The 13,041-nt window shown below is 39.9% G+C and overlaps 1 protein-coding gene across 5 annotated transcripts in view; it reads right to left on the bottom strand.

Moving 5' to 3' along the window:
* Positions 1-9,018: 9,018 nt before the first annotated feature.
* The window catches only part of ESRP2 (epithelial splicing regulatory protein 2), a 42,904-nt gene continuing 38,881 nt past the window's right edge, over positions 9,019-13,041 (bottom strand). For 3 of the 5 annotated variants that reach the window (XM_053953115.1, XM_053953116.1, XM_053953114.1), the window contains exon 16: positions 9,019-10,382. In XM_053953115.1, the coding sequence (XP_053809090.1) occupies positions 10,224-10,382 (159 nt within the window). In that variant the 3' untranslated portion in view covers positions 9,019-10,223. The remainder of the gene's footprint in view (positions 10,383-13,041) is intronic. The other 2 variants (XM_053953118.1, XM_053953117.1) reach the window with 1 other exon arrangement.

Raw genomic sequence — 13,041 nt, forward strand, 5'->3', positions numbered from 1 at the left:
TAGGACTGATGATTCAGTGAAGGCTTTCTGGCAGAGGAGCCATTTTGGAAATAAAAGAACGTGTCCTTCAGAGAAAAGGTGTTCTTTCTATAGTAGGGTTAAGAGGAAATCTTTGTTGTTTGCTCAGTGTTGGGAACATTTAAATTATTTTCTCTTTTTTGTCTGCATAATTAAGGCTGGCCTTGGTTGGCCTTCCAGCAACGACTGCAGTCACTCCAGTGGCTTCACACAGCTGGAGCAATGTTTACAAGGGTTGCAGAGCCGAGCTGTTCTCAGAACAGGCTGGGTGGGCTGGGAACAGGAGGCACAGACTGTGCTCACCCCGCACAGCATCCACACTGAGCTCTGCTCCCAGCTCCCGTTAAAAGCCAAACCATCCACCTCACTTTGTCAGGCACCCCTTGGTACTTCCTATAAATACCTTCCCATCGGCCTGTCCTCCCAGAAATGTCCATTAAATTACTTTTACAGCAGCGCAGAAAGGATTATTTATAAAGCTCCACATTAGCAATCTTTTAGGGAACGCTGCAGTAAGATAAATGTAAAGGCACTTTTGAAAGAGAGGGATGTTTTCCCATCATGAAGCATTATCAAGAGAACATTATCTTTAATACTTTAATAGACTTGAGACAAAAGGCTGTGTGTGTGGTTTGATTATTGGTCTGAAGTGTACTGCATTTACTGTCTTCACAAAAAAATACTTCAAAAAACTAACTTTCTTTGTGCCTCAGAGTGAAAAATTTATGTGGGGGGAAGGGGTGAGTAAAAAAATAATCACAAGTTGCTGATCTTATTCACTGTTGAGATCCTATGTGGAAAACAAAGATAATTTTAGACTAAATATTAACATCATGCTTCAAATGTATTCAAACGTGGTCAAAACCAGATGAGGTCATCCCACAAAATCTATACTTGGGGCATATCAGAACAAACCCGGGCTGCTGCTCTGGGCATGTTGCTGACCCAGCCTGTGTGTGCAGCCATGCAGGGAGAAGTTCCAGAGAACTGCCAGCAGATATCTCCCATGCAGAGCTTAAACAGAGCCCACCCCACTGAACAGGGCATATTCTAGAGAGGGAATGAATACACAAAAACCAGACCCGTGCGAGACCCTTGAATGTGGAGCACAGCCTAGGCCATGCCACAAAGGTATTCTGGTAGCACAACCTGAGCAGCTGCTCATGAGCATCACAAGGCAGGACAAAAGCTTTCCTTTCACATCTACATTATGTCATCCTTACTAAAAATTGCCACTTTCATTTTCATACCTAAAAACCCCAAAACAAGCCTGTCATGCTTTACTGCTTTTGGCGCTACAGAGCCACCACAGTGACAGGTACTAGTTTGGGTTGCTTTCCATATTGCTGATGGTTATATATTTACAAACCTCACCACTGGTGGAGAAGTGAGGCTGAGATCTTCAGTTTTGTTTGCCATTCCTGAAAAACATCTATCCGGTTTGGAGTCATTGAAGGGCAGCAAGCATGAAATGTCTTTATGTAATTCCTAAAGCAAAACAGCAGAACCCATTTAGGAAAGAGAGGGTCACTGGTATTCTCTCATCCTCTCCAAGTGAGGGGGATTGTCACAGCAGCTACCATTCTGCACAGCTGCTGTCTCACACCACCATCTAAACACATCGAAACAATGCAAAGCACTGCGTGTTCCAAAGGTACTCACAAAGGTACTGAACACTCATCTCTTGGGTTTCAGTGTTCCACTGCTGATTTGGGGAGCACACGATGGACTGTTTTTAACACGAAAATTTAAGAAATACCCTATGGTTTATGTGGGTAAAAAATAAAAATGAATTATAAACCTCAGGGTTATTTTTCCTGGGTACACTGAACAATAGAAAAAAACATTCAAGTGGGGGTGGGGATGGCAGTGGTTTTGAGCATTCAGGAAAAAATGCAAGTTGTCTTACACAAAGAGTTTCTGGAGTTCAATTTTCAGTGGCATAGTCTGCTAAAGAGCAACCATTTTTTTCCCTGTATACTTCACAAATTTTTTATCTGAAGCAAATATGAAACTGAATATTTCTGATATCAACAACAATACATAGGAATTAGAAGAATTTCTGAAGAGAGATGACGTGCTTGCTAAATAGAATTCAAAAGTTACTCTATTTCTGTAATAGCTCTTCTGAAGGATTTCTGACTCAAATTCCAGAGTTACAAATTCAAGGCCTCCAAGAGTCAGGTGTGTCTGCTTCATTACTAGCTCCATAATTATTCCTCAAAGTTTTTACAGTGACATCCACACAAATACTGCATGTTCCCCCTTACTAAGCCTTGTTTAAAGCAATAAAAACTGATGTGCTGGCATAAGAAAAAATGTTCCTTGGCTCTTCCTTCTGATTTCAAATCCAATTTCCTATTCTGTATCTAGAGGCTAGACATCATTTATGATCAATGACAGACATGCAATGAACAAACTGTAATTGTATCCAGCAACCCTTTCTTTCCCCCACTTTGGTTTATGCTAATTGTCTCAAAAAAGTCTAGAGTCTATAAGTTCTAATCAGTTGTGAGTACAGTTGCTGAGAACAGCAACATGAGTAGACCTGTGCTGGGAGCCGCATTCCTGCTTGCCCCATGGAGCTGCACTCAGCTGAGCCTGGGCTGCCGCTGGTTCTGGACCTGCTCAGCTCAAAGCTGCTTTAGCTCAATCTACAATGCACTTTGTCTGATTTTTATGTTTGTGGCTTCCCAGAGTTACCCCAAGAGCAGTCTGCCAGCACTGCTGTCCTTTGCCACAGGCTCGTCCCAGCCCACCGGCAGTGTGGGCTGATGCTGCCTCCTCAGCACATTTGCAACCTGCTTTTCCTGTTCAAAACAGGTCAGAAAATCATCCCGCCTCCTAAACCATTACAAGAGTCATTATCCTGGTCATTGCAAACCCTCTGGAAGCTATAATATCCCACGCTGAACTTGCTCTGTAGCTGGAAGATCTCCAGGCTGTGCATTGAGTTCCCACACTGCAGCAGCTCGGTGCTGTTTTGCCGGAGAAGCTGTGTCTGAAAGGGAACCACTGCTGGAACCTGGTGCCAGTGAACAGAATTTTAAAAAAATACAAACAACCCACAAACCCAAAATATTGTTTTCACTGCATTCACAGTCTCCCCTGTTGTTAGCACAGTCTCTGGGATGTACTATCACTGCCTAGGTCCATGATCTTACAATTTTCTTTCTTCCCCAGATTATCTCAAATAGAGTCTCCAAAACCTGAAAATTTGGAATCCTTTCTTTTCTGGGGGATTACTTTTTACAAGGCAAGATCAGGTCACTTTAAATAAAACCACTGACACGCTGTTATCAGCTACCAATATCTTTTAGCTGAACAAAAAGATTGATTTTACAGACAAGCAGAAGCCACATTTCATTGAAAATACGGAGCCTGCCATCCTTATAGGCCTTCTCCTCCTCACAAGTCTATTACTGTTGTGAGCACTGCCAGGTATAACCCCAGCTCTAGGACAAATCTCCTTATGGCCTGCAGATCATCATCCAACCTGTGCTCCAGATCCCATCAGGAATATGATGTACCTGACGTTTGATAAAACATTTTAGAACAATTTAACACACACACACAAAATACACAGCACTGTAAGCAATCTGACAGTTTATATTCTCAGACATAGATTTCTTGTCAGTAAAAACTAAGCAAAATTGATGGGTTTTCTAAGTTTTTCCATTGCTTTTCAAAAAACAAACCAAAACAAAATAACCAACCAACCAAACACATCCCGAAACAAAACAAAAAAAGCCTCCAAAAAGTCCTGACCTTTTCAAGGGCATTTTAATTTAATGCTATTGCTACAATTAATATTCAGTGTAGCTTGTGTGGATTTTCACAGTAAAGTTCACAATTGCACAAGGACTGCATTGCATCAAACAAAAGAAAGGCACACCTAATCCAATGGGAATGAGTCCCACATTTTCAGGGCATGTTTAACCAAGAATTCCTTGGACTAAGTCTAGTGACAAATGTTACACTCCAGATAAGGCTCAGACTGTCCTTTCCTCACTTTAACCTCTCATGCCCCGACCAGGGAGGAGGAGGGATCTGTTGCTTGCCAGCCTTTGCACCGTGCAGTTCCAGCACACCTCTGTATTTCTCCCACAGCAGAATTTTGTGTGCCTCCCATCCCTACTGAAAGCAGTGCCAGAGAGATCCCCAACACTGAATTAGTTCAGAAAACAGCAGGAAAATATCTTACTCTTCCTGACAAACCCAACGGCTTTTATTCAATGCAGCAAAGACAGCTAAGTTCTAATGCTATTCCATTGCACACAACAGATTTTTCCAACAACCAACCATCAGCTTTTTGGAGCTTCTCACAGAAAATGCCAGTAAGACTCCCCCTCCCCAAAATACATCATTTTTCCTCTCTTCAGTTATTCTGTTGTTTCCTTCCACCTCTCACCTATTCTTGTGGACAGTAGTAAGAAGAAATAGAACAATATTTTCTTCATTTTGCTCTTGCATACTTTTAAGTATTATTATTTTAAGTGCACCTGGAGTAAAGATTTTGAATGTTTTTGCACATTAATATAAATTTTAAAAGTTACACTTGCATGAAATTCAAACATCTCAAGTTATTTTAGAAGGGAATATACACACACAAGTGCAGTATGCCAGTAGCATATTAACTTTTCCCCTACCTGCAGCAAGCAGGAGATAAAGAGCTGATAACAAGGAATGATTAAAACCAAATAGCAACAACAAAAAAACCTTTCAAAAGTTACAGTGTTGTAACAGCCAAGCTGGGAGGTAGGGACCAGTACAGGCCATTGGTATAAACCAGAACAATTTACCACAGAGTTTCATCAGGTCTATGGTAAAAGCTGCTTTCCCAAATGAAACACAACACGTTTTTATTTTCAGTTATAGCTCAATGAGAGAAAGTCCTAGAAGGTCTAGGAGCAGAAGGCCCAGTTTAATGCAACAGAAATTTACAAAGATGACTCCCGTGTTTGAGGGTTAAGGGTTGTGGGTGAGAGAGTTTGTTCCTTTTTCTAAATAGTGGAACTACTGATAACCTCCCCCCCCCCCACTGACCTACTTTTCAATTTCCCTTGAAAAAATTAGGCAGTCCCAAAATGTGGCAAGTGCTGGAGCAGCTCAAGATCTAATACAAAACATTAAAAACATTTATTTCTGTAGAGCAGTTTTTAAAAGTTAAATTTTTACCAACTAAATTGGGCCAGATACAATTGTGATTTTCACAATTTGAAATCAATTTGTACATTTCAAAGCAACCGTATTGAGTATCAATGAAAACATTAATAATAGAAAAACAAGGACAAATTTGGAAAAAAAAAAAAAAAACCGAAAAAACAACACAACCAACTTAAGTCAACAATTTTATGAGCAGCAAAATGACCTCCAACTTTAAGGCTAACAGAGCCCAGAGTATTCCCGGCACTGGAGCTCCTGCTGCAGCTGCTGACAGGGAACTCCCGGCTCCAAAGCCGCTGTTTCAAGCCCCGTCCTTGCGAGCCCCGGTGGAAAGGGGACATCTACTGGCAGCAAAAGATATTCTCCCAAAGACACAGCTAACATTACATCGGCAAAATTAGAGCAGCACCTTAGTAAGGTTTACAGAAGGGAAGGCATTTCATTTAAACTCAACTTCATATTATCAGCAAACACACAGAAAGCCACAAACAATAGTTATTGAAAAAATTATTAAAAGTAAAAACGATTATAACATAGCAATAAAAGAAACTGCAATTACCAAGTCTAAATTAACATGCTGTCATCTTTATTTGAATATTTACATTTCAGCTGCATATCCAGCTAAATAACACAGTAACCCTCACCTGTTCTTTTTCAAAAGCTTTATAACTAGTAGATATAAAAAGGCAAAATTTTAAATTGACTACAGGCAAACCTTGGCACATCAGGAATTTTCTGCTTTAGAATATTTCAAGTTTTCCTTGGACGCAATCAGCTTTTAGAAGACACTTCTAGTGATAGACTCAAAACATATTATAACAGATTTTGTCAAATACAGTTCTATATAAGATAGGACCCAGGAGGTTAAACTGTCCGCCTTCATCAGCAGTTCATTTTAACTGACTGAAATAGAACAAATACTATTTCAGAAATGAAGAAGCCAAAAAAGCTTTTATTCTTTAAAAAAATTTAGGAATTGAATATCACTAATAAAATATTTGTTGAAAATATCTCAGTTCACATAAACAAACAAAACTTATAAGCCTGTCTTCAGCAAGCCTGCTCTGCAAATGAAGACATCCCAAGAAGAAACACCTGATCTGGATGCACAGGTGCAATGACTGAAACAGAAAATGGCCATTTCAAACTCTTCAGTCTCACCTCCAACAAGTATAATTAGAATAAGCTATCTTCTCTCTAAGGTGGGCAGGAATATCCCATAGGATAGACACAGAAATAATCTCCAGGTAAAATTATCAGTCTCAAGAGAATGGGAGCAGAAATGACTAAATGAATCAGCTCCAAACCAGCACTATCAGAAGTGTGAAATCAGGAGAAGAAATACAACCAATGGTAATTCTGTTCTGTAGTTACAGCACATGGCAGCACAAATGGTGAAGGACTTTGCTGATTGCAAGCACAGAAGAAGGTTTTTGAGAATCGAGTTTTGTGGATGAATGTGAGGACCCTTTCTTTAACAACAGTGAAAGTCAAATCAGAGTTCTTTACCAAACTTCATTTCTTCTTTGGTGAAACAGTAAAAGCTTAACGCTTTTTTTTATTTTTCTATTAAGCTACATAGCAGCTTACTATAACAGCACACTAAGACAGCAACTCCTCTGACAAGATTTTGCAATACAGCACAGCCTAAAACTTCAATCACAAAGAGTAAATGCATTCATCAAAGAACACAAAACACTTAGAGTTTACCCCAAGTTCCCAGCCTTCTCCAGTGATGGGAGCCATCATTCAAACACGTGTGATATAAGTATTTATCTTCCATTTGTGAAGGAGAGCTCTTGGACTTGAAGCCACCCCAGCAGCTATAAAGCGTCTGCAGCAAATTCCAGGTGAGCAGCGCCCAAGGGACGCTGCTGCAGCTCAGGGGTGAGGCTGAGGGCTCAGCGTGGCCACAGCTGAGCTGCCCCGAGTTCGCTGCCTCACCTGAGGGCCCGGCGCAGCCGCCGGAGCCGAGGCACAAGCCCTGCGCGCAGCCCCGGCCTCGGTGCCGGGCAGCGCCGGAAAGCTTCAAGCGCCGAGCGCGGGCCCAGCCCGGCCCTCCTGGCTCTGGAGCCGAACCCGGCAGACCCGAACCGCTCCGGCTCGGCCGCCCCGCTTTTTCCGAGCTGAAGGGCAGCACAGGAGGCGGCCGGTGGAGTTTGAGGCCCCGCCGGCCGCGGGGGCCCGGCCGGGACCGGCCCCTCACGGGATCAGCCCCCGGGCAGAGCGCGGTGCCGACAGCGCCGAGACCGCGGGTTCGATCCCGGGTGGGCCATTCACTTACGGCTGGACTTGATGGTCTCTGTGGGTCCTTCCCTACTCGGAACATCCTGTGATCCTGATGGATTCCTGCCCCAGCCACCGCCCTATGCCAGCAGCACTTTGTTTTTTAACGTTCCCCTTTTTTTTTTTTTTTTTTTTTTTTTGTCTTTTATTCTTTTTTTTAGACAAGACCACAGTTTTCAATATGAGCAAGAAAGTCAAAGTTCAGAGGAAGAGCGTCCTCAGGTCTGGTCTCTTGTCAGCCCCACCTGGAGAACTCTGGCCTACCCAAAATGCTGTCACTGCCCTTGCACTCATTTTACAGCAGTAACTGCTAAAAATTATACTCTGGTCCCATGTTCCACACGTTCAGTTTCACACACAAAACCATACAGCCTGGAACATCCGCAGGTTCACTTTCCAGAACTGGTTTCCACCATCTCATGCTAAACAAGGATTAAAACAGCAGTGGGTGATAGGTAGGTACAGATTCTGCACGTGGCAGAGCCTGTTTGCAGTTTGTGCCATGGGCATGGGACTGTGCTCCAAAGCAGAACTGTGATCGCTGCCAACAGAGCCATAAGGGTGTTCAGTGAGATGGGAGAGCGGCACCTCAATCACGGCTGATGAGGCTGAGGTTCTCCATTCCAGCCCTGCCTCAGCATGCCAAGGAAGCAGAAACCCACAGGTTCCATACAGGTTTTATAACAGGAAAAATGAGAATGTTTCAACAGCCTGCAAAGCTGTGACCAGCTGGAGTATGGCAGACTGTAAGTGTGTAATAAATGGACTACACAGCTACCAAATTTTCCTCCAAGGAACAATGAGAATGTTAATTACTACTGTGCAATCCTTTATACTATTCAAATTATTTTAAAAGTAAGATTTTTGGTAGACTTCACCAAGATGAATATTGGAAACAGGTTAGTGTAAACACTCCTATTAAAAAAAAAAAAAAAAATCCTTCCCTCCAGTTCCATCTGATTGTGCTGAAATTTAATTTGGGAGGTTTTGATGGTGAAATGGTATCTGGCATGAGATGTGTCTGACTAGAGAGAAACACACCTTCTTATCTTGATATGATTTCCTCCACTTTCTTCATTTTCAGTACAAAAATGCAGACTGGCTCTATGTTGACTTAAATGTAGCATTTTGGGTTGCACAGATAAGTGAGTGACCCGTTAGGTCAATTAAATGCAAACAGCAATGCAATTTCAAGTTCAATACTTTGTTTCCTCTGGCAACAGAAAGGGAACACTAAGCATGTAAACAGTTACATCATGTTGCCTAAAATGTGTGGCACTAGGAGAGAAACATGCATCATACAGATTTCTGGTTTACTAGAACATGCAAAAAGACAAAAACAAAACAAAAACAAACAAACAAACAAACCCACAAAACCAAAACCCAAAACAACCAAAAAAACCACCACAACCCCAAAAAACCAGAGATGTCACAAAGTACAAATGCTCATCTAAATCTAGGAGAAAAGTGTGTAAGGCTATTTATCAAAGACTGATGCTCTGTGAAAATACATTAAAGCAAAGCATAAGTTACTTTCAAAAGGCAATGCACATTGTAAGCATCTCTTTTATTGTAATATAAAGAAGCATACATCATTCAGTTCTTTAAAGTACAACTCAAATTGTACACTAACAAAAAAAGATCAATTCAGACATCCATGAACATGTCAACAACAGAATTCATTACATTTTGCTCTGCTTGTATTGCACTTGGAATGATTTAGAAGTAAGGCACAGTAAAAACAAAGTCATTTAGTGCTTCTACAGCAGATGTCTTTTTTTTAAACACGTGCTACATGACGTAAAAGTACTTCTAGCTTATGTATATACACACAGGGGAAAAAGAAAAAAGCATGCACTAGAGAATTCAGATTTCAACATATCTTGCTGTTTCATAATATACAAATAAAGTAGTTTAAAGATGTAAACAAATTGCATGCACATAAACTAGAGCAAAATCTTTAATACAGTATCTGAAAGCTATTATGCTTAAATAAAAAAATATAACTTATTAGAACTCAGGTTTATGTGCCATTTTTGTCCTGTAGAGATTAAAAATTGGGGGCAGGGTGGGAAGAGAGGATTTTTCTGGTTTTGCCGTTGGTTTTATTTTTTTGCTTTACCCACTGGCAGCAGTACACTGGTAAGAAGGTCAAATATGGCTTTTGCAAAACAATGTCTAATGAAAACACGAAAAAGCACAATTGGTTCAGGATCCAGCATCCTGATATTTTCCAGTCAAGAACAAAACAAAACAAAAATCAATATGATCTACGCTTTGAACTGGGTAAGCCATGCATTCCAAAAGACCTTTCTAAAGGCATTTAAACTCTACAAGAATGAGACACTTTGTCAAGTGTAAACTCTTAAAAACTAAACACAAAATAATCTGAATGACTCAAGCATCGTTTTCCACTTCAAATGCTACTGAGTAAGTTTCTCCCGTGGCTGCAGTAGCTGAAGTGCACTGGACTGTCTTCAGAATTAACTGCATGCCATGAGCAGCGTTGCTTCTTTTTACACAGGCACATTAGAAATTAAGTAAATTAACTGCACAATTTCTGGTTTCACTTTATCTTTGGCATAGGAGACGCCATTTTTCAAATTAAAAAGGACATGCACCATGCTGCATTCCAACATGTTATGCTGAAAAGGCACATTTGTTGCTGCCTGGGTGGCAAGGGAAGACTTCTTATTTTGCAAAAGGCACGGTGTTGAGTGCAACATCCTTTCCTCATCCTCCAGAGTGTTCAGTTAGACCAGGTACAATTGTACACAGCGGCTCCCCAGGAGCTGTCCATTTCTCTCAGCCACTGCTTGCTTAGCTAGATCCAGGCTTGGAAAAGTCACCAACGCCTCGCCACTGGGCTGGCCACTAAAGTTGTAAAGCATGAGGATGGAATCTGCTTGGAGCTGCAATGGTACAAGAAAAAAGAAAACAACAAAAATAAAAAACAAAACAAAACAAACAAACAAAACAACAACAACAACAACAAAAAACAACAACAACAAAAAAAAAAAAACACTATTAAGACCAGAGACAAAACCTGGAAATGCAGTTGCAGTTTTTAATGCTAGTACATTTTTTAGTGCATCTGGCTCGCTCCACTCCTGTGTCCATGGTAAAAATATTCTGGATGTTAAGAATGGGAAGGAGAAGGAATCAAAGATTAAAGGAAATTCAGCTTTTAGCTTGGCAAACAGCAGCAGCTCTTATTCTGCTGGAGTACTGAATATAGTGATATAGACATAATTCTGTGCAAAAATTTTGCTTGAGAAGCAATTGAGATTAAAAATTGATAAAAGGAGAGAGTTAGATGTTAATAGGAGGTGAATGGAGCAAGAAATCCAGGCATGAATAATTCTTGTACTATGTGGACTACTGGTCAAGTGACAAAGGCTATTAAGGCATGTCAATACTCACACACAAAGTTTAAAAAAACCCCAACACACATGCAAAAAATAAAAGCTGTATGAGTTCTGTGCTGGGAGAATGAGCTGAACTCAACACAGGTATACAGTGCAAGGAAGATTTTTCAGAAAAATTAAGTAAAATTTGGTGCAAAACTGAATTAAATAAATATTTATTGTAATTTTAATAAGGCTAAGAAGAATCAGGTTAGCAGATGGGATTATTTAGTCATTGGAGTTTATTTACTTTTGAGGGCATTTGCCCTTATAAAGTCTTAAAAGGCAGTTCCAAATTGCTGAGTTCAAAGCAGACATTACAGTAAGCCCTATTGTACCCCATCCATTTTCCATAAGATGCAGTAAATTCTTCCAAGCTGAGTTTGGAACTCTTGGTTGATGGATAGAAATGAATCTTAGTGAAGTTTCAAAATGAGAGACTGAAGGATCAAAAGCTTAGCATACAAGGTTAGTTGTTTTTTTGAAAAACAGCATCAGACAAAAGCAATGCTGGAAAACCAACTAGTTTTATGAATATTAATTCAAGTTAAGTTCATGTGACATATGTTCTCTTGAGTTTATAAAAGGTTAAAATATTTAAGTGTTTAATTTCTGTAGAACTTGTGTGTGTTTGGTATACTACAGAAACAGCAGACTTCTCAGTTACTACCAATAGCATTTCATTCATGTATCATATCATATATCAGCTTTACATTCAAACATATGAAAATAAATCAAGTGCATGCCAGAGCTTCACTCACCCAAACACTGAGCAGGCAGTAAAAATACTCTTAAAATATAAGCAACAGCACACTTTAAAAACCAAAAGCATGCATAAAACAGTTAGTGCAAACTTTCTATCATTTCTTTTCAGAGGACTAAAGTTAGTCAAGAAATAGCATGCAGAAAGAAATTGAAAAAGAGATAAAAAACATCATCTCTAAAGCCCACTTCTAGTTTGGAAGCAATCTTGGTTTATTTCAGAGTAACCCTCTCTCCAAGAGAAAGCTGTACACAACTTGGCTTGAGCTGCAAATCTGAGCTAAAAGATGCTCTGCTCTAAACCAGCTCTTTGCTGTTAATCCATATGGGATCAATTCATTTACCATCAGTCCAGAATAGAACTTTAATATTTCAGCTCAGAGTCAGCTGAAAACACACATGGAACACAGTCAGACCTCTGAGCACAGAGGAGAGCTTTAAAAACATAGTTTAAACAGCAGTATTGGTGTAATACCAATGCAGGGATCTGGAAATTCATGTTATAAGAGCTGCATAGAAAGCCAGCAGAGAAGTCTACACATTCTGCAAGCAACATAATTAAAAGAGCTAAATGAACCCCTTTAGTTTCATTTTAAGACATACTGGGTTTAAGTTCTTATTTATAGATAATTCTAGAGAAATAGATTTTCTGTATGTATGTGTGTGTTTTAAAATTAGATTAAGATTCACACAAATCTTTTTCCTGGATTTTTTTTTTTTTTACTCTCTAACAGTGGTACCTGTATAATACTACTTTGTACCACTTAGAATTCAGACTGAGCTACTCCACGAATTAGTCAGACTGTTTCCATGTCATACTTCATAGAAACCAACTGCTGATCTGGTTTTCCAGTTAATCACCAGACCATGCAGTCCATCTGCTCCCTACAGTTCCAACATGAGAAAACAGCTAATTTGAAAACAACTGAGTTGATGGTTGTTAGTGAAAGTACATTTGTCTGTGAAAGCAATTCTCTCAATCACAGTATGTGATTGCCATTTTTAAACTGAAAGGTCGTTCTGTTTTTTTTCTTAAGGAAAAAGAAAATGTACTAACTAATCAGTAGCATTTTGAATGGAATACAGTAGTATTGTGGTATCACATACTCCACATAGGCCATAACAAAATTTCTCTAAGAATTATGTATAAGTGCCAAAGTTGCAGGGAAATTTACTGTTAGCAAATCTAGTTGGTTGCATTAGAAAGTCACTATATCCAAAAAAACCTCTTCTGGAAAAAACTGATGTAATAGTTCACATTGCACTGGGGAGATCAAGAAGGAGAGATATTAATCTCAAGCCATTTATATGGTACAGAAAAGACACAGCCAGAGGTCTGGGGGTTTTCACACACATATTTATGTGTGCTTTCTAGCAATATCAGGAGGGGAAAAAAATCATC

The sequence above is a fragment of the Vidua chalybeata genome, chromosome 11 (genome assembly GCF_026979565.1).
Source record: "Vidua chalybeata isolate OUT-0048 chromosome 11, bVidCha1 merged haplotype, whole genome shotgun sequence".
Classification (NCBI taxonomy): domain Eukaryota; kingdom Metazoa; phylum Chordata; class Aves; order Passeriformes; family Viduidae; genus Vidua; species Vidua chalybeata.